At 37.8% G+C, this 22,855-nt stretch overlaps 1 protein-coding gene across 1 annotated transcript in view; it reads right to left on the bottom strand.

Annotated features, from left to right (window-relative positions):
• LOC124644223 (1-phosphatidylinositol 4,5-bisphosphate phosphodiesterase epsilon-1-like) overlaps positions 1-22,855 on the bottom strand; it is a 94,365-nt gene that overhangs the window by 45,432 nt on the left and 26,078 nt on the right. The window contains 1 exon segment of the mRNA XM_047183474.1: positions 22,376-22,521. Within this exon segment, the coding sequence (XP_047039430.1) occupies positions 22,376-22,521 (146 nt within the window).

Below are 22,855 nucleotides of genomic sequence, written 5' to 3'. Positions count from 1 at the left end.
GAAAATGCAATAATTATTATGTAATATATGTAATAAATAACAATAAAAAAGCAAAAATTTCTTGCGTCAGCTCTTACAAATAATTAAAAATACATTTTACAATAGTCACGTACAAGCACATAAAAAAACCACATAACCATTTTATCACGTACCTAACCTACAAATAAAATAAAAAATTTAACGCTCAAAGAAAAAAATAGGACAAATAATATTACTCCCTCAATAAAAGAAATAAATCTAAAAGGATTATTGTGGCGTTACGTCATATCACGTTCATCCTAACGTCACGTCAGAAGTAGGGTTGTCTCTGTCTCTGAATGCGGGATTGTTCCAAAAAGTTACCGTCGCCCAAGAAAATATGGAAGAAAGATTAGTGCTGATTTTCAACGGGCTCCAGAAGGATTATGGTGGATTTTAGTCAGTAAGAGACTGACACCAACGCGCTGCATCCGCAGGAATAGCTGAGGTATGAAAACGGGAGGGGGTCACTTGATGATTTTTCATAATAAAAGGTTGCTATCTCAGAATCTGCTGCAGCTCTCTAAATTGGCTAGAAAAAAAAACACGGACATTTACAAAAAATATTGTAATTTTCGGCTTGACACTCTTCTTTTAAGAAGTTTCTTCCTTTGGTGTATCCAAAGGAAGAAACTTCTAGAAACAGTATGAGAGGGTTGAGGAGGTCAGGCAAGCAGTCGCTCCTTGTAGCACACTAGTACTTAGCTGAATCCAGTTACTCTGGGAGCCGACCCCAAAATAGTTGGGAAAAGGCTAGCCATGGGGCAGGAGGATGATGAACTCCTGGAGTCTCCTACAATGGATGAGAAGGTGGTAACCCTAGCAGAGGTGAGGTCTACTCACGTCCGCGACACTGAAGGGTAATGCAGTAATGTGAGCACCGCGCGTTGTGACGCTCGATAGCTTTTACATGGATGTGGGTGTTACTGGATGAGGTGGTTTATGTGGCTAAGTGGCTCGTGGCTAAGTGATCGAACATAATAAGAAGCCAGAATGTCTGACAACCAGTCTTACCAAGGGGTTTCGGGTTGAGGAGGTAAGATGGCAGTTGCTCCTTGTGGCATATTAGCACTCAGCTGCATCCAGTTACACTGGGAGCTGACCCCAAAATAGTTGAGAAAAGGCTAGCCATGACTCCCTGAAGACTCGGGATTGATGACAAGGTGGTAACCCTATCAGAGGTGACGTCTACTCACGTCCGCGACACTGAAGGGTAATACAGTAATGTGAGCACCGCGCGTTGTGACGCTCGATAGCTTTTACATGGATGTGGGTGTTACTGGATAAGGTGGCTCGTGGCTACTGGCGCAGTTGGGCCTTGTACATTAAAACAATATTGTTATGGCGAGTTGCAAGTTTTTCCGCGTTTTGGAAAGCATGTTAAAATTGGTGGCTAGAATTGATAGCTTCTTCCAGTAGTTTCACGATCGATGCCTGGGGACTACTCCGCGCACCCGAATAAAAAGTAGCTTATATTATAGACGGTCTTCTATCAATAATGTCGGGACACTATAATGTCGGGACACTATAATGTCGGGACACTATAATATCGGGACACTATAATGTCGGGACACTATAATGTCGGGACACTATAATGTCGGGACACTATAATGTCGGGACACCTTTTTCACACACGGTCGGTTAGCCCCATGGTAAGTTATTTATTAACTTGTGTTATGGGTGCTAACACAACTGATAAACTACATATAGCTACATATATACATATTTATAAATACATATTGTAACACCCAGACCACGGCCAACAAACATGCTCATCACACAAATGTCGACCGAACCGGGAATCGAACCCGGGACCTCAGGTTCGGCGGTCCGGCATGATGACCATTGCGCCATCGAGGTCGTCAAAAGAGAGAAGAGAAAGATCAAAGAGTGAAGGATGGGCGTTTTGGGGGATGCCTATTGTAAATTCCTGACGTTCAAAAAGTGCTGTCTTGCAGCCAAGTTTGAATAAATGATTTTTGATTTTGATTTAAAAACTGTAAAACTGTTGCTTTGTCCTTAGCAACTTAGTGGTTACTAAGATCTGCACATTCAAACAAAAAGTTCAGCTTTACACAAAACTACTTCTAGCTCCCAGATAAAAAATATATATGTAAATCTGACAAGTAAACTATATTATTGTAAATTTTCATCAAAATCCATTCAGTCATTTGCTCGTGATCACAGTCACAAACTTTCGCCTTTAATATTTGCCCATAGTGACCCAAGTTTAGATGTCACATCCACCAATTTCTTCATCCTTGTACATCCCAACATATTTCTCCATTAAGTGAGGCACATTTTGACAAGGGAACCTCTCGGATTTCCTCCTGCTTTGTCACAAATCGTTTACCCAGTAGCCGGGCCTTTTTGTTCACGTCAATCTTTTATATCAAGGCTTTCTGTACTAGCTGTTTCATATGGTTTTACTTTCGTAATTAAGTTTTTAGTTAGAGTATCTGGATTCTAATTTAAAAGTGTAAGTTACTAGAAATGGCTTCATTGAACATCCCTGGCAGTGGTTACGGGTAGTCAGAAGCCAGTAAGTCTGAAACCAGTCTTACCAAGGGGTATTGGGTTGCCCGGGTAACTGGGTTGAGGAGGCCAGATAGGCAGTCGCTCCTTGTAAAACTCTGGTACTCAGCTGCATTCGGTTAGACTGGAAGCCGACCCCAACGTAGTTGGGAAAAGATGATGAGTAGAACTGGCAAGGGAACATATTTGAACCGGTGACATACATGTAGGGTTCATATATGAAAACAAACGAAGATTCGGTTTTTTGACTCCGCTGTCCTGTACATCTGACATTAACAAAGAAATCCTTCCTAATGGTTTCAGGATCAGGTTTAAAGGTTGAAGTAAGAACATGAGAGGACATAATGTCTTTGATGTTGAGAGTTTTTTTCTAATGTAAGTTGGGTATGTGTGTGTAAAGTAATAGTTTTGAGATGGACGCACGCACAGTTTCGTGCGGAAGTTCTCGTGTCTGAAGGTTTGCTATAAGCTAATTATGGCTAACTTCAATCTCTTATCGCATGACGAAGGATAGATTGTTTATAGAAATACAAAGTAAGTGATAGTCGCATGGATCGATTGATTATAAGGTTAGTAATGCTTGGCGCGTTTGATACGGGAATGGGTGACCATCTTATCATAATGGGCTCCTTAGTGTTTCGGAAGACACACGTTAAATACATGGGTCACGGCTGTTATTTCAACATTTTTGGCAGTCGTTACGGGTAGTCAGACCACGACTACTTGAACGTGCTTATCTCAGGAACGAGGTACAGGTACGAATTGTTGAAAAAATATTTTAGTGTTAGATACTACACTTCACCCGTGTGCGCGAAGCAGTTTCAACGGAATGCGGGTGGCGGAAGCTAGTTTTTATATGTCAGTTTAAATAATTACTTGCTATGTTAGAACAAAGTGTGAACCAATTTTCTTTAACTACCTAGAAGGTAGGTACAAGACTAGAAAACACGTGCTATTTTATTTAAGACTGCCATCGACTTACGTACGAGGAAAAACTACTAAAAACACATGTTCAGGTTTACTTAGATCATTAAGCAACTGGATACGCCGTTGTCGCGTCTTCCACTCTGCTAAAGATTCGACACCGGTCATACTGGTAGGTATGTATGTATGTACATAGTACATAGGAATGTCAAACTTTATTTTCAGGCATCAATGGCCTATATGTTTGTGTTAATATACATTATGCTTGTGTTTGAAAACTTTGCCATGTACGTAGGATTTTTGGAAATGTTGGAGTGAGGTATCACTGTTTTGTCATTAGTGGCAAAAATCTAAAACGTCAATCAAGTCAATAACAAATAAAAAGTGACAAGAACAATTTGCATAAATCCCTGAAAGTAATTTTGGTGTCTTCCTTTATCCTATTAATAGACACCTTTAAAATGCTTTCTTATTTTTTTAAGCGTAATATACCTACGTCATTATTTCTCCTTATATTGGCAGACCTTTTTCACACATTAGTCTTGACGATTCCAGCTATTAAACTACTCTAAGTGCAAGATCGTCTTACAAGGAAAAGCTGCTAAAACACATGTAAGTACAGGTGATTGGGAACGGTTTTATTCCTCCATTAAGGTCCCCAGTCGTTTAGGGGACTTTAGAGGTCTTCGGGGGACAATTAGAGGAATCGACCTCTTGCTCCAGTTTGATCAAAGTTTTGATAAGGAATATGCTCACTGGATTTCTTGGGGCTTGTGGTTTGAATATTAAGAAGGTGGTGTGTTTATCTTTGTTATGTAAAGGGGGGTTCTGAACTATGCTTTTTTTTCGCATAGCAAGTATATGGGTCGTCAGTTTGGCATAAGGACTTACATCAATTATGTAAAGAAATAAACTCATTGGCGAAGCAACAACAGTAATTAGCTTCCGTCAACGGTTTTACCTGTATCCTTCGTGAATCCGGATAAAATAAAAAGTAGCTTATATCCTTCCTATATCCTATAAATGGGTTATCTAATACTGAACTTTTTGAAATAGGTCCATTAGTTTCTGAGAGTATCGCTTTAGAATAAATTTGTATTGAGCTTTATACTGTTAGAGCCTACGAGTAGGGTTCAGACACTTTAGTATTGTTAGAACTAAGATATTACAACCTAAGGCACGTTATTTTGTATCATCTTAAATGATAAGATTAATAAAATAATATTTTATATTAGAATTTCCAGCTACCAGTCGGAGCTTCAAAATTAACAAGTCAAGTTTAACATTAATAAATGAAAATTAATGACTTAATTAATAAATTAAATTCTAGCGAAGATTATATTGTGTTACTTCCTTTCATGACGGGTCTGAACTCTGTCAGAAGGTCTTACCACTGATGTGTAAGAGCTTAGAGTCTGTCACTCATTTTGAAATGTGACTTATGAACATGGAGAACGAAATTACTATCGGAGATGTCATAACGCAAAATCTCCTAAGAAAGTAGCGCGACAACATACGGGTGTTCGGGGGACGAGGAACGTTACTAGCTCCGCTCTTACACACATTTTTTTTCAAAAATCATCACATGGCCCTTCCCGCTGTGGGTTAGCAGCGGTGAGGGAGTGTCAGACTCTTACTGACTAAAAACCGTCGTGTTCCGTCGTAGGCCTTTTATGTACCACGGCCGCGGTAACTCTTTCGAACAACCCCGCAGCCCTCCCTTACACACCTTCCTTAGAACTCGCCTCTTGTTTCTAAAATAACATCACTAATCAATCAAGGCCAATCTTAGACAGATTGGTTTTGATTTGACAAGGAACCCGGACGCCTCTTGTAGTTGTTATAGTTTGACCTACAAGAAGGCGCCTGACCTACCTTCTTCATGGCATCTCCAATATGTTTACTTCCTCCGTGTTTATGAATCATTTGACCTTTCTTTGTCTTTGATTTCGGTCCAGAAACTTAGGAGTAGGTAAGGAGTGGAAATTGTATAATCTCTGTAACTATAATATAATATAGAAGAATATTTTTTTTTGTTTATTTGTATCCTTTTACTGTTGTAAGGCTACACTCTTCCCGAGCAACATAAACTATATTTTACCCGAGTTCGTGCAGTAATTTCCACGGGACGCAGGTGAAATTGTAAGAATACAGCTATTTAAAAAAAGGTAGCTTCCTTGTAGGTAATACCTACTTTTTGCATCCAGATATATAGTAGCTTCTAACTTTTCTCGATAGAAAGGCTATCTAACTCTGAACTCTGAAATAATTTTTCAAATCAGACCAATAGTTCTTGAGATTAGCACGTTTAAGCAAATCGTCTCTTTACATGCATAATATTACTATGTATAACAAAGATTTTACGTAGCCTAGAGGCCTATCAAACAAAGGGGCTAATGTTTACAGTAAACTTAAGTCATTATTATAATTTATAATAATCTTACCACTAACAACTTGAGGTCGGGCCCTCGGAAATTAACATAAAAGGGAATTGATCCATTACTTTGAAGATGGTGACCCTTTCAGGTACGTACACCACCATTATATCACCCGGTTTCATTATATCACCTGTAAAGTGGTTAAGGGACTCGTGGCTACGTACCAGCCACTTGGGTCGATCGATCACAAGGTTAAACAACGCTTGGCGCGGTCGGTCCGTGGATGGATGAGCATTTATTTCATACTCCCTACCTCCTTCGGATTTCGGCAGTTATTTGAACATCTTTTGCAGTCATTTCGGGTAGTCAGAAGCCAGAAAGTTTGATAGCTAGTCTTAACAACGGGTATCGTATACCGAGGTTGAGGAGATCTTATAGGCAGTCGCTTCATGGTAAACGCATGAGGTGAACATTTAGAAATGTTGGTATGCAATTGATAGAGCGAGTAGACCAGAATATACATTAGAAAAAACATAAAGTCTAGCCTTTAAGAGCTCTACAGCAAACTTTTAATCGGCCCATTGTTTGCGTTCATGAATCAGTATCATATGAATGGCAGTACGCACATTACAACGATCAGGTATTTAGCCGGTATCAGACCGACTGAAAACTTTGATTGGAATCAAGATTGGTCAACTGTCGACCAACTGTTTAGTCTCCAGTGTGTGACTACGCTAAAGATTTGAGAGAAAAATATTTTAATTCCAAATTTTTTTGATCAGCATTTTCAGCTAAAACCTGCAACGGTAACAGTTTACCGAGTTAATCCTCTATCGATCGGCTCTCGGCGTCCTATTTATAACGGGGCTATGAGATCCAAAGTAATGACTTAAGAATATTGAGGAGATCAACGTATTCTTACTTATATTAAAAATAAGAAATAACTGTCTGTCTGTACGGTAAAAACTCATTATTTGTCTAGCCTTTTCCCAACTATGCTGCGGTCGGCTTCCCAGTCTAACTGGATGCAGCCTGAGCACCAGTGTTTTAAAATAATCAATTTTTATTCAGATAAAACAATCCATTTAGTTAGTGAAGACATAAACAGCTTATAATCTAGTTCTAGTACATACATTTTTAGGCAACACATCCATTACAAAGAACAATGTCAGACGTCCATAGTAACTTAGGCTCAATAAAAATATTTCATGTACAGTGAAAATTCTTACAGTTTTTTTGTGTAGTTTAATGTCAGAAGCTTTTCTATGTTTTCCACTTTTGCATTGAACTTCTCAAAACCAAATTATTCCAAATTATTAAAACGAAAAACCTGAACTCGATAAACAAAATAATTACTTATTAAAATGATTTTTTTTTTTTTGAAAACTTCTAGATAACAATTAAATATTTTATAAGAAGTTAGTATTTTATATTTAAATTGTTGTAGTAAAGAACTTTGTGTCCGTGAGAATTTAGTTTTAAAAATTGATTGGGTGGGCCGAAACCTGACATTGTTCTTTCTATTTATTCATGTCATGACAATACACAAAATACAATTTAAAAAAACCGATAAGAAGAGTTTTACAAGAAGCGACCTATCTGATCTCCTCAATCCAGTTACCCGGACAATCCCTTGGCAGGACTGGTTCAACATCCTCCGAGCCTTTTCCCAACTATGCTGCGGTCGGCTTCCAGTCTAACTGGATGCAGCTGAGTACCAGTGCTTTACAAGGAGCGACTGCCTATCTGACCTCCTCAACCCAGTTTCCAGGGCAACCCAATAGCCCTAGGCAAGACTGGTTGTTACACTTACTGGCTTCTGACTACCCGTAACGACTGCCAAAGATGTTCAAATGACAGTCGGGTCCTACAAACAGCAAAAACGGCAAATATTTACTTCAATTTCAAATATGATAATATAAAAATAGACGACCTCAACGGCGCAATGGTCACCATGTCGGTTTGCCGAACCTGAGGTCCCGGATTCGATTCCCGGGTCGGTCGACATTTGTGTGATGAGCATGCTTGTTGGCCGTGGTCTGGGTGTTATGATATGTATTTATAAATATGTATATATGTAGCTATACGTAGTTTATCAGCTGTGTTAGCACCCATAACACAAGTTAATTAATAACTTACCATGGGGGTAACCGACCGTGTGTGAAAAGGTGTCCCGACATTATTTAATTTTGAAATATTTTTTAAACAAAACTTTAATTTTGTGAACGAACAAGCTACAAGCCAATTTCCTTCTCCCGGGTAATTTACTATGAGCAGAATTACGCGTTCCTCGGTTTATTGTGGCCATAAATAAAGGCTGTAAGGGTGCATATGAGATGCCGTTTATAGTAACCATGGTCGTATATTGTCTATGGGATTTTTGGAGAATATTTTTTTGAAAGTTATTGCTTGTGTTATGATTATGTTTGGAGAATCTTCTCGAAAAAAGCAATATTTCTTTGACAAAAAAAATGATATTGCTTACATATAATAATCTTTGTTTATCTATAACGGTTTTTATGTTCTCCGTTGTTCCAACGTTTCGTCCGTTTCCCGCACCCGGATGACCTGCCCTTGTGCCTTTCGTTTGATTCGGTTCAGTAGTTTCGGCTGGGTAGACAGACAGACAAATAGTTACTTACTTTCGCATATTTAAATGATAATATTACTAGTAATATAGGTTTAGGTTCTCTTTCGCATAAATTATTATATTAATAGTATAGGATTACCCTATAAAGAGCAGCTTAGGTATAATTTCCTCAGCTAGATCTTTTAATATCAACCATGCATACATGCTACAAAAATCCTAGACTTCTTTCTTGCTTCGGACATCTAGGTAAGTAATAAAACAACTTAATTTAGCCAGCCAAGCTCTAACTAAGCAGTTTAAGCTTGCAACCACGCGAAACTTAGCACCTGAGAATATATTGACAAAATAAATAAGAAAATGTGCGCTAAAGTGGTGCTTTTATTTCGCCTCTACGTATATTTGAAAGTTGGTTCTAAATATATTTTTTTTACTTTGAACCGACTTCCCAAAAATATGTATATTTTCTGCATTGTTTTAATTAGTTTAACGATACACATAAAAAAAAATTTCGACCAATTGGGACCTCCTCCGTTTTGGCAAGACTATATAGTCCAGGTTTCCTCAAGATGTTTTTTTTTCACCTTTTTATCAGCCATTGGTGTAAAAGATATACTTAGAAAGTACATATAAACTTAGAAAAGTTGCATTGGTACTTGCCTGACCTGGAATCGAACCCACGCTCTCATACTCGAGAGGTTGGCTCTTTACCCACTAGGCCACCACGAATTTTCCCCCAATTATTAAAATATTATCGAAGCATAATAATTAAGTCGATAACAAGCTTTCGACCCGGCAATATCAAAAATTATAATTCGCCCCTAATAATTTAAAAACAAAAGGCCTTTGTTTCAACGCTTGTCCGACGCGAATGTGACACGATACCCTAATTTTAGGGGAAAGTGGGGCAAGTCCTTGAATCACTGAACCCACTGGAACGTCCAGAACTGCCTTATGTGAAAAGACTGCCAATTTACGTGAAACACAACCAATAGTGCAACTGACTCAAGCATTTTTATCCGGCTTCAAAAAAGGTTTTAATTATTGTTTTTAAAGTGGTATTTTTTTCTTGTAAAAAGTTTTCGATCATGTTACGCACGTACCTACTACACAACATTTTTAAATACAAGCATTAATTTCACACACATAATGTGTATTAGATGTAGTGTGTAAATAGTTTACATGCACATTGTCTTTGAGTCGTGAGATAAAGCATCTAAATACGAGTATTTTCGATAAGTACACCCATATAAAACATGGCGTATATATAGCACCCGGGAAGATTGTAGCTTTCCAACAGTGAAAGAATTTAACAAATCCGTTTAATAGTTTCAGAACCTTTACAAACAAAACAAAAAAAATCCTCTGTATTGTATTAGTATATACAACATGAAACGTAATTAACGCACACCCTCAAACACCCCAATTAGAATATTATGTTATAATCATAATACATACACTGAATTTTTAATTTAACATGTATATGCATTGTTATTTACTAAATTAGTTATACCAATTCTTGGAGAACTTTTTGGTCATACTACTACGCACGCAAATATCGCGCCGCGCGCCGCTCGACTCGACACAACATAACGAAACTACGGAAAAAGTCGACAATACACGAAGTCTTATCACTTTGAGTTACGGTCTATTTGAATTTGTTTTGACTGTACAGGGTTAATATGACAATAATTTTCGTAGTTTTAATTTTTTTGGGATAAAAAGTTACCTATATTAAAAATGATATAAATCGATTCAGTAAACGATTCTGAACAAAGTAATTTCAGGATGTGCGTTAATGAAGTTACATGTTGTATAGTAGTACACATTATAGATGAGCGGTACGCTCATCTTTGGCAGAGGCGATGGCGTGTCCAGTTAGTTTCACGCTCCAAGATCAATTCATAACGTTATTACAAAACTAGGGGTCCCTATTTTGAACCCTTTTCCGAGGGCCGACAAATTGAGTTATCGAGGAAAGTTTTTTTATTTAGACTTTGTATTTTATCGTCAATATGTAGGCTTATGCAAATTGTTCTGGAATCTGTTTTATTTGGGACTATGAATGTGTGGTCGAAGTTTTGATATTTATGACTGGTTTTATGTTGTAAAATTTATTTGATATCCTAACTGAATATTATAAATGTGAAAGTAACTCTGTCTGTCTTTTCTTCACGCTTAAACTACTGAACCGATTTGTGTGAAATTTGGTACAGACATTGGAACTTCAGAAAGGATTTAGGATAGTTTTTATTACAAAAAAAATAAAAATAATAAAATTTATTCCGGACATATAGCGCCATCTATTGTCTAACCAAAAATCTGCCGGAAGTCACTATTCCACGCGAACGAAGTCGCGGGCAAAAGCTAGTTTGCTTATAAAATTTTTTTTTTCAGCGTCGTGATAAGTATTTTACAACTAATTCTTACAATAGCATCATCACCAGCCTCGTAAGAGCACACTGCAAACTTTTAGTCGGCCGATACTTTCTTTGGGCTCATAAATCAAGTATGAAGGAGAATGGTAGTACGCACATTACAAAGATCAGGTATTTAGCCGGCATCAGACCGATTCAAACCTTAGATTGGAATCAGGATTTTCTTAAAAATACTCTTATATGTGATATCATTATCGTCAGTCTTTCAATTCGGATGTTTGTAATTTTTTTTTCATGGTACTATACTCAAATTATTCCTGGGAAACAAGAACATATAAAACAACATAATTACTAATTTGACGACCTCGATGGCGCAATGGTCACCATGCCGGACTGCCGAACCTGAGGTCCCGGGTTCGATTCTCGGTTCGGTCGACATTTGTGTGATGAGCATGCTTGTTGGCCGTGGTCTGGGTGTTATAATATGTATTTATAAATATGTATATATGTAGCTATGTGTAGTTTATCAGTTGTGTTAGCACCCATAACACAAGTTAATTAATAACTTACCATGGGGCTAACTGACCGTGTGTGAAAAGGTGTCCCGACATTATATATTAATTTACACAAATTAATTCAGTTGCGCGCGCGCAGTCTAAGCGAGCGGTCGAGTAAGCTGCTGACGACTTACGCGTTTGTAACTTTTTTTCCGATTACCCGCATTGTATAAATGTTGGTTACTTGATGAGTGAAAATGTAGAATTTTGTGACTCAAGTGGAAGCGAGATAGGGGAAGAGGATTTGCAGTTGGAGAGTGAGCAACAAGTTAATTTAATGAAGGAGAAGGAGATAAATATGACTTCAAATAGAGAGCAACAAGTTTTACCGGAGAAGCGAGGTCGTGAAGATGATGAAGAAATAATTGAAGGTGATGATGGATTTATAACGGTTAAAAGAGTGAGTAAACGAGCGGCAAGAAGAAATTCAAGAAACTGCGAGGAGTTATTGCTTAAATTTTCAGACAAGCCCGTTGAACATATTGTGTCCATTACAGCCAAAGAAACATTGCCGAGGCAGTTTGGGATGGCAAAGCTTTTAAGATCCCATAGTATAGGAAATATAATAAAAGTAGTATACAAGAACCCCTACAGAGCCTTAATATATTTTGACAAAAAAGAAAATGCTGTAAATTTGTTAAACTGTGAAAAATTACTGGGCAACATTGAGTGCAATATTAATATGGTGGGTGAATCAGCAACATGCTACGGTATTCTTCGGCAGGTGGACTTAGAAATAGAAGATAAAGAAATATTAGAAAATCTTAGATGTGACACTGAGATTATATCTGCAAAGAGACTAAAAAGACAGGATAATGATGGCAAATGGGTAAATTCTGAAACAATTCGTCTATGTTTTCAAAGCTGCAATTTACCGTCACATGTATATGGTTTTGGGTGTAGATTTCAAGTGGAACCCTACATTTTCCCGGTGTCCCAATGCTCAAGATGTTGGCGATATGGACACTTATCGAGAGTATGCCCTTCCAAAAAAATCGTATGTCCGAAGTGCGGAAATAATCATGATAACTGTGATACAACTGTGTTGACATGTATAAATTGCAAAGGCCCACATATGGCAATGTATAAAAAATGCCCAACTTTCCTGAAAGAAAAAGAAATTAGAAACATAATGTCAGAAAGGAACTGTAGCTATCGGGATGGATTGGAAATATATAAAGAAAAGCAATTACATAATAGGGATAAAGACCAGAATACTCAGCTTTCTCAAATAGAATGCAACCAGAACACGGAATTAAGAAAATCATATAAGGAGGTACTTGTTACAGAAACAGTTAAACATACAGAAATGAGTGTATCTGAGGAAACGGAAACAGAGGACAGTCAGAATGTGGAGAGTAGAACAGAACCTGCAAAAAGGAAAAAGAAGAAACCGTGCAATAAAAAATCCCAAAGTAGGACGTATGTACAGCATGCACAAGCAAATATAAGGGAGGTAGAACATGGTAATGATAAAAATTATAGAGAAAGGGAATCAGGTGAACGCAAAGATTTTCTGTATGATCTATATAATAAAATTAAAGAGATGTGGTCGTCGAATGATAGCTTTGTTAGTAAGGTGGTATCAATTGTGAAAATAGTTTTTCAGGATTGCATTGCACTATGTTTGAAGATGATAAATGGTAAGGATATTTTTACTCAATTAATCTCGCTCGTTACAAATGGATAATCATCATAATAAAAGTGCTTATTTTATCAACATACTGCAGTGGAATGCTCAAAGTCTAAGACCAAAAATTATGGAATTTCACGCCTTATTAAATCAAGAGAATGTTCATGTTGCTTTAATATCAGAAACTTGGTTGGAACCAGACTCATCACTAAATATAAGTGGATATAACATATTTAGGAATGACAGAAATGATGCGTATGGGGGTGTGGCTATTATTGTTCATAAGTCATTTAGGGTGCAGTTAGAAGCCTTAGACAGTAACAATTCAGGAATAGAAGTGAAATGTGTTAAACTTTTAAATTGTAAAGAGTTAAAAAATATAATAATAATTTACTGCCCTTCCTCAGTACATACCTCTCAGTCTGATTGGGATCAAATTTTTTCAAAGTATAGTAGTAACTGTTTAATTGCTGGTGACTTTAACGCACATCACTCCAATTGGTCATGTAAATCAGACACAAGAGGTACTATGATTTTTGATGCCGCTCTAGACGCAGGTTACATATCACTTAACAAGGGGGCAGATGAACACACGCGCATTAAAATGGTTAATGGCTATCTACAAAAAACATCTCCTGATGTTACATTTGTATCAACAGACTTAGCTTGTAAATTTGAGTGGTATGTATTGAGTGAAAATCTGGGTAGCGATCATATGTGTATAAAAGTTAAAAGTAATTATAGGGAAACCACACACATGGTTAAAAAACGTAAATATAAGTGGGCTAACTGGGAGGAATATACCAGAACATTGGAACAATCTATATTACCATATCGTGAAGAGGTAAATGCTCAATTAAACTATGATTACTTTATAAGCACTATGAATAGTGTAGCTGATAAGTATATACCTTATACAAAACAATGTACTTATCCCAATCCGGGGTTCCAACCAAAGTCTTACTGGAATGCAACAATCTCTAAAATAGTAGCAGAAAGAAGGTTAGCGCTAAGAAATTTTAGGGCTAACCCTACCCCCTTTAACCTAAACATTTTAGAGGAGAAGACATCAGTTGCTAAGAATGCTATCACTAAAGCCAGAAGAGATGAACGTCGTAATTTTTATACTAGTATTGATGAATCAACAACAACTTCTGAAATGTGGAAGCGAATGCGATGGTTGAAGGGGTGTAGCTCAGTCAGGTCATATCCGTCAAGGGATCAGAAAGTCTCCCTCATCTGTAGTTTGGCACCTGATTATGTCTGTTATGAAAGACCAGAATTTAATACATCAAACACAGAGTTAGAAATTCCAATTACATTAAATGAACTGTGCAACTCATTGAAAACTAAGGATACAGCCCCTGGGGAGGATGGAATCTCGTATTCAATGATATCCAATTTACCAATTTCCGGAAAAATATTTTTAGTAAATCTATATAATGATATTTTAAATACTAGCGTAGTACCTGTGCAATGGCGTGAAATATTACTGATGCCTATCCCAAAACCAGTAACACCTTCGGATAACAACCCAAAATTAAGACCTATCTGCTTAATTTCATGCTTGTGTAAGATTTTCCACACCTTATTAACGAGGCGTATTGAATGGTTTATAGAAAAAAATAATATTTTGTCTACATATACATCGGGTTTCCGAAGAGGACAATCATGTCATGACTGTTTAGCAAGAGTTACCACACAAATTCAATTAGGATTTACAAAAGGTTATGCCACTGTTGCTTGTTTTATAGATATTGAAAATGCCTACAACAATGTATTAATTTCTAAAATGATATCAGTATTAAATGAAATCGGGGTTGGCAGTAAAATATGTTCATATTTATGGGCTTTTTTGAATGAAAGACACCTTAAAACTATTAATGAATTAAATGAAAATGATAGTTTAGTCAGATATACTAGTTTAGGATTAGCACAGGGTGACCCTATTTCACCAATATTATTCAACATTGTAACATTTAAATTGTTTTCAAAAATTAACAATGTACATATGTGTCAATACGCGGATGACTTTGTTCTCTATAGTACAGACAAAAATATTTCAGATAGTGTAACTAAGCTACAAGACGCACTAGATACTTTTTCCTCCTATCTAAGTGAGCTAGGTTTGAGCTTGTCAAAGAGAAAGTCAAAAGTATGTATATTTAGTAGGGGATTTAGGAGACAGAATGTTGTATTGAAAGTGGATGATCACGACTTAGAAGTAGTTGATAGTTACAAATATTTGGGATTATGGCTAGACAGATCGTTACGTTGGGGAAGGCATATCAATGAAATAGTTGGAAAGTCTCAGAAATATTTAAACATTCTCAAAGTCCTGGCAGGTACTTCTTGGGGTGTACATCCCAAACATCTACGCAGAATATACCTAGCTATAGTCAGGAGCCGTGTCGACTACAGTTGTTTTGTTTATGATAACAGTGCGAATTCACATTTATTCAAATTACAGAAAATACAGAATCAGGCTTTGAGAATTATAGGAGGTTTTATAAAATCTACTCCAATTCACACTATGGAATGCGAACTAAATATTCCGCCATTGCACTTAAGAAGAAAATACCTGGCGTATAAATACGTGTTAAAATCCCTATCATATTCTGACAATGTCACGATTAACCTATTAAAAGAATTAAATACATTTAGTACCAACAGTTATTGGACACGAAAAAAGGTTCCGTTACTGGTGTCTGCTATAGATGAGATTGGTGATGTTCTGGTTTCCTCGTCCTCTCCAATGGAGATGTTTACATTAGGGAAATGGGTAACTTATATTAATACGAGGAGTTTGATATCGGTTAAATTAGAGAGCATAAATCAAGCTAAAGAGTCTTATGAAGTAAATTGGCTAAAACGCTCTGTTATAGCAGAATTAATGGAAAAGTATCCTAATGGAGTAGTCATTTATACAGATGGATCTAAGAGCAAGCAAGGCAGAGGAGCTTCATTTTATGTTCCTTCACAAGAAAGCGCTAGTAGATGCTTTAAGATAATTGGAAGTGTATGTATCATGACACTCGAACTCATTGCAATCTCAGAGGCATTATCTTATATTAGAACAATGGAGGGCACTAAAGTGGTGATATGTTCAGACAGCAAGAGTGCCTTATACCATATCGCTCGATGCACCTCTGGGCGCAGAGGCACACCGATAGCGTACGAAATTCTCTCTAAAATAGAAGATTTATTGGAGAAAGGAATGGATTTGAGGTTGCAGTGGGTTCCATCACATATAGGAATCCGTGGTAATGAGGAGGCTGATAGATTGGCTAAACTTGGAAGCACTGAAGGACAAGAAATTTATGTAAGACCATTCCATTCGGAAATATTAACTATATACAAGGGACAGTGCTATGATATGTGGAAAGAACATTTCAATCAGCGATCTTTAGAGAAGGGTATATGGTACAAAACTATCCAATCGGAGCCTCCTCGTATACCTTGGTTTACATGTAGTCAATTAGGCAGGAAATTTGTTGTCTTAGCACACAGAATAAGAACTGGACATATTCCATCGAACAAGTTTGCTTATTTAATGAAAAAAGTACCATCCCCAAAATGCGACACATGTGGACAAATAGATGATGTGTATCACTTGTTGATGGAATGTGTTAAATTTCAGTCAGAGAGAGATGCATTGTTTGACATATTAGAATTAGATAAACTACAAGTTGGATCTATAAATGTTGTACTATCAAACCCCAATAGTGAAGGGGCTTACCATTTGTTAAGACTTTTTTCGTAATAAGTTATTGCTGTTGGTGTTTTATATAAGACTAATCGGGCTGACATATACATGTAGTATAAAAGTCCTTAAATAAAGAATAAAAAAAAAAAAAAAAAATTAATTCACTATGCAATTTAAAATACAGCCAACAGTTAAATAAACAATTTAACCGTGTTTTTTGAATTCATTAAAACCCACCACAGGTTAAAGCCGCCACCACAAAACCAACAGTTGATGGTTAAACAATAATAATTACGTTTAACCCCCGACATTGCAGACTTTTCAGTGGTGAATTTAATCAAAGTTTTTAGTCGGTCAGATATCGGACAAATACCTAATCGTTGTTACGTGTTTATACCATTTATTTTCATACTGATTTATGAGCATAATATAAACAAACTATCGGCCGACTTAAACGTTTGCAGCGCACATTGCTCTCTTACAACTATAACAACTTATAAGGTCCCAGCATTTCCGGGGCTGCGGGTTGTTCGAAAGAGATACCGCGGCCCTGGTACATAAAAGGCCTATGACGGAACACGACGGTTTTTAGTCAGTAAGAGTCTGACACTCCCTCACCGCTGCTAACCCACAGCGGGATGATGATGATTTTTGACGTCGTTAAAAAAAAAAAAACCGGCGCGGCGGTTGGCAACAGGGCTCATTATCATCTCCCGAGCCTTTTCCCAACTATGTTGGGGTCGGCTTCCAGTCTAACCTGATGCAGCTGAATACCAACGCTTTACAAGGAGCGACTGCCTATCTGACCTCCTCAACCCAGCAACCCAGGCAACCCGATACCCCTTGGTAAGACTGGTGTCAAACTTACTGGCTTCTGACTACCCATAACGACTGCTAAGGATGTTCAATGGCAGCCGGAACCTACAGTTTAACGTGCCATCTGAAACACAGTCATTGGTATCCAAGATACATATACTTAGAAAGTACATACAGACTTAGAAAAGTTGCATTGGTACTTGCCTGACCTGGGATCCACGCACTCATACTTGAGAGGTTGGTTCTTTACCCACTAGGCCACTACGACTTTTGTGCCTGACCTAGAACCCACGCACTCATACTTGAGAGGTTGGTTCTTTACCCACTAGGCCACCACGAGTTTTGTCGGTTTTATAATAATAATTATATTTAACCGCGGGTTGGTAACAGGAAGGCTCATTAATCGTAATTATTTGTAAATCCGTCTGTCTGAAATGTAAGCCTTGTATCATGTATTTTTGGGATAAAATAAAAGCATTTTTCATGTTTCTCGTTTGATGGGATTTGCTATGGAGGTCGGTTTTTGGCTGTTGTCAAAATTTAATGTTTGAACTCGTTTTTGGTGTTGTCAAATGTCCGTGTTTTTAATGTGGTGATGGAAAAAATATTTCAACGTCTAGGCTTCATTCATTTTTAATATAACAGCGTGTAGTTATCCAATCGCTTTATCTAAAGTCATTTCTTAAACTGTTTAACAACAACAGAAGCTTCCGAAAGGCGGTTTTGCCCGTGTACTTTGGAAACTGCTTCGCACAACCGGTTGGAAGGAGCTTAAAGCCTTCCTCTGTAAATAGGTTATGTGACACTGAAAGATTTTTTCAGATTCTACCAATAGTTTCTGAGATTAGCTAGCTAACACCTCTTCAGCTATATAACATTAGTATACCTATGTAGAAAGAAGTAAATGTAGATAGTAAGTAACGTAGACGAAATAACAATTTAATAGCTAATCTTCTAGAATTTTCCGAAAATCATCATCCTCCGAGCCTTTTTCCCAACTATGTTGGGGTCGGCTTCCAGTCTAAGCGGATTCAGCTGAGTACCAGTGCTTTTAGAATTTTCCGAACACACGCATCTATTAGATCACTATCCTAAAATCTGTTTCAAACCCAACTCCATGACATTCTATCCGCCATTTTGAATCTGTGTCTGTCATCACTGTCAGTTATAGACAACAGTGACATAGTATCTGGAGCCTCCTCACGACCTGACAGCATGAAGCGAGTTACTATTACGGCGCCCAACCTCCAATCAACTCAAACTCAAAAAAGTTTATTCAAATAAGCTGACAAATCAGCACTTTTCGAACGTCAAAAACAAAAGACAGCCCCCAAAACGCCCGCCCTTCACCACTTCCTATGTGTTTTTGCTGGGAAGAAGAAGTGGCGCAACAAACTCCCCAGAATCATTTCAAACTTTATACCCATGTGCAGGAAATAGTAGATGAAACCGCTTGTTGACGCTGGCTTTTTCTTATCTTTTATAAAAGGTTAGGCTATAAGTAAAGTATCAAAGAACATTTCAAACTCAAAATACCCCGTTTTACAACCAGACTCCGTGGCATTCTATCCGCCATTTTGAATCTGTTCTCCCGGTCCATCACTGTCAGTCATAGACAACAGTGACATGGTAACTGGAGCCTCCTCACGACCTGACAGCATGAAGCGGGTTCCATAGTTTGGGGCAGGGCCGGACTTGGGCGAAGTTGGGCCCCTATAGTGTTATACCACTACGGCGGCTAACCTCCGTCAACGCGGACAAAGTCGCGGGCGGAAGCTAGTAGTTATGTATATGAAACTTGTTGTTAAGCACAGCCTAATACATGCTACTTTATATCCATGTTCAGGAAATAGCAGGTGAAACCGCTGGCAAAAGCTAGTTTTTTCATAGCAAGTATAGTTATTTTTTTTCGCGTAGTGGTTATATGTAAAATACATACACACTCCATGGAACATCGGCCATTTTGAATCTGTTCTCCCAGTCCATCACTGTCAGTTATAAACAACAGTGACATGGTAACTGGAGCCTGCTGACGACCTGACAGCGTGAAGCGGGTTCAGTGTAGTTCACGCATAGTTTGATGCAGGGCTGGATTTGGGGAGGTTGGGGCCAGTTGTGGTTTTAGCGGCGAGTGCGTATATTGTAGATGTATTCAATTTCAAGGTGGAGTAATGTTGTTGTAAACGATTAGAAATGTTGTTGTAAACGAAAGAAAAAAAAACTAATTTTAGGTGCATCAGCCTAGAAGTCGATGTCTGATGGATGTTCTTAAGTTAATTTTGCCACCGACTTCTAGGCAGATGCACCTAAAATTAGTTTTTTTTTGGCTTTTTAGTGTTTTTGGAAGTCGGTTAAATTTTTTTGTAAAAAAAGTTTTTTATTTGCAGCTTTTCAGTGATACGAATAGCTGTCATTATCCGCATAAGTAGAAAGTTCTCATCAATACAAATAATTTAAGCTCAAATACGATGTATTTTACATATTCAGTTATCGAGTTCCCTCGACCTTCTCTGATGGTCTTCATCATCAGGTCAGCTGCAAACCTTCACTGTTACAAAGATCTCGTCAATACAAATAATATAAGCCCAAACACGAGGTAGTTTACATATTCAGTTGTCGAGTTCCCTCGACCCTCTCTGGTCTCCATCATCAGGTCAGCTTCAAATCTTCACTGTTGAATAGTATTTTCAGGCATACACCTGAGTGTCAAGTTTTTACTCTATGTATACCTACAACTTTCGAAGGTTGCCCTCGGTTTTTCAGGGTTTCCATCATCAGATCCTGACCTGATGACTATGGGACCAACTGGCAGCTATATCGAGTCGAACAAAAAAAGAATCACGTAAATCGGTCTATAAACCTCGGCGTAATCGATGTACATAAATAGAAAAAAAAAACATACCGGCCGAATTGATAACCTCCTCCTTTTTGGGAAGTCGGTTAAAAAAAGTGCTTTGAGTCTACTTTTTGGCATAACAATAAACAGCCACCAAGTTATCTAACACCACATTAATTAATCAGCTTGATGAAAGTGGATTGGCGATAACAGACATTTGACCACATTTCCTCAAGATGTTTTTTTTAACCTTTACTCAGTCATTTACTCAAAATTACATAAGTAAGTTCTTGCCTAACCCTAAAGCCACCACTAGCCTACGTTAATTTAGAAATTACCCATAAATCTCACACTTTCTAATAACGATAAAAAACTCAGAATGGCCCTTATAAATCCTAGATGCAGGCCCCTTAAGTTAAGCTACCCTTGTTATATCCCCAATCCGGCCCTGCCCAGTTATAAACAAGCAAATTGTTCGCAAAGTTGTTGAATAATCTAGTTAGTTATTAATGTTATTGCGGGTAGTTAGCAGGGTAGTTGTCTATGTATAGTTCAGTTATATTTTGATGGTTATACGTCAGTTAAGATTGATAATCCGTCCGGGATTCGGGATTGTTCAAAGAGTTACCGTGTCCCTGGTACATGAAAGGGTTAAGAAGGAACATGGTGGGTTTTAGTCAGTTAGAGTCTGACACTCCGTCATCTGATGATTTCCCATAAAAAAGAAGAAGGTTAATCCTTACTCTTATAAATGCGAAAGTCAAGTTTGGTACCTAAAAATGTTTTTGTGTAGTGCCTTACACTACGTAACAGATGTAAGCGAAGGTATAGTACGGTTTTTCGGTTAAAAAACAGACACGTGGTTCCAGCGTCATCTTCCTTACCGACAACACTTTACGAGCAAAACCGAGCAAAAAATATGCTACTGTGAGAGCGCTTTTGATACATCTTGAAAACTAAAGTGAAGGCTCACTGATACGTTTTCATACTATATCACAAATAAACTTAGAAACAAATTACATAGGTACCCACTATAAAAAAAATACATTAAAACTGCAGTTGATGATGATGATCCACATCTTCTGATCTTCTGTTGAACAGAAGTACAGCCGGCAAGTAGTTTCCGCCGGCCTACAGTCTATAAACAGCTGAAGGCCGAAAGAAACCCCTGCTGACTGCACTTACTTCTCTTCTTGTTTCCAGAAGATGTCTTCTTTAAGAGATTCTTCTTCTTGCTATAGATGTGTTTATCTCCTGTTGCTAAAGCGGATAAATCAGAAGAAACATTTGTGGAATCTAGCCCTTACACTAACGTGACCACGATTTTGAATATTACATTGAAAAGTTTTTATAATTTCTTTGACTATCTTCAAAATCACACACAAGCAGATTTAATTTTGATTTGTCGACAAAAATGCTCAAAAAAATGATGAATCAGAATGTTCGTTTAACCGTATGCAAACGAATCACAATTAAGACCGCAAATCTTACTAATATTATAAAAGTGAAAGTTCGTAAATTATTATTATTAGAAATACTGGGTTTAAGCACCTTATTCCTTCACTCTCGTAGTCCGTTCTCGTGCCTGGCAGGGCACATAAAGCCAGCGTCTCCGAATGCTACTCAGTAGTAGTTGTTGCTACAATTCCACATCAGAGGCTGTCAGGATTTAAAAAACTTTGACACCAGGTTTTGTTTGGTGATTAAACCTGCAGCTCACTCGATAAGAAGAACAATCATAGACCTATGAAAAGGCAAGTTGATTTGACTAGAGAGGGGTCAGGCGCAAGACCTATATTTATGTACTCTCCGATGTATCAATCACCATCTTCCAACGTTTGCTTTTTAACGTTTCTCAAAAACCACAATGGCTCGGCCCGATCCGAGAGTCGATCCCGAGGCAGCAGCATAGCAGTTTCACTACGCGACCTCCAGACCAATGAGGCAGTTTGTATCTAATCCAAATAAGGGCATATCTAAAGAAAATAATATTTTTTAAGCACTTACTTCAACCCAGCAACAATCTCCATGGCTCCGTTAAAGTTGCCGATGTTCCAGCAAGTGAGCGCTACTCGCAGGACACACGCGAGCGCCGCCTTCCGATCCTCGAGGGACGGGTGAGAGAGCACCAGTTCTGTTACCCACGCGGATACCTGGGAACAGAGAGAGAGTTTAAAGAGACGGTATCATTCAGAATATACCACGATCTAAATTGGTATACCTTACACACAATCTAGCTTATTATAAAACGTGGTTTAAAAAAATTACCAGCTTTTGTACCACCTTTAAATTACCGTCCCGAACGAAAACAGTGAACTAAAGCTATTACTTAAGCGGGTACTTCTTAAAACCACGTTATAATAAGGTGGAATTGGTTTGGGCCAAAGAAAGCTGTGTTGTTGATTAGCTTGTACTATGGTAGCTAAAACAGTGCTGATGAACTACAAATACTTCACATACATAACTTTTATCAGCCAGCTATGTTGG

The sequence above is a fragment of the Helicoverpa zea genome, chromosome 29, assembly GCF_022581195.2.
Source record: "Helicoverpa zea isolate HzStark_Cry1AcR chromosome 29, ilHelZeax1.1, whole genome shotgun sequence".
Lineage (NCBI taxonomy): Eukaryota > Metazoa > Arthropoda > Insecta > Lepidoptera > Noctuidae > Helicoverpa > Helicoverpa zea.
Note: the sequence above shows the minus strand (reverse complement) of the source record. Positions and strands in the feature narration are given on the sequence as shown.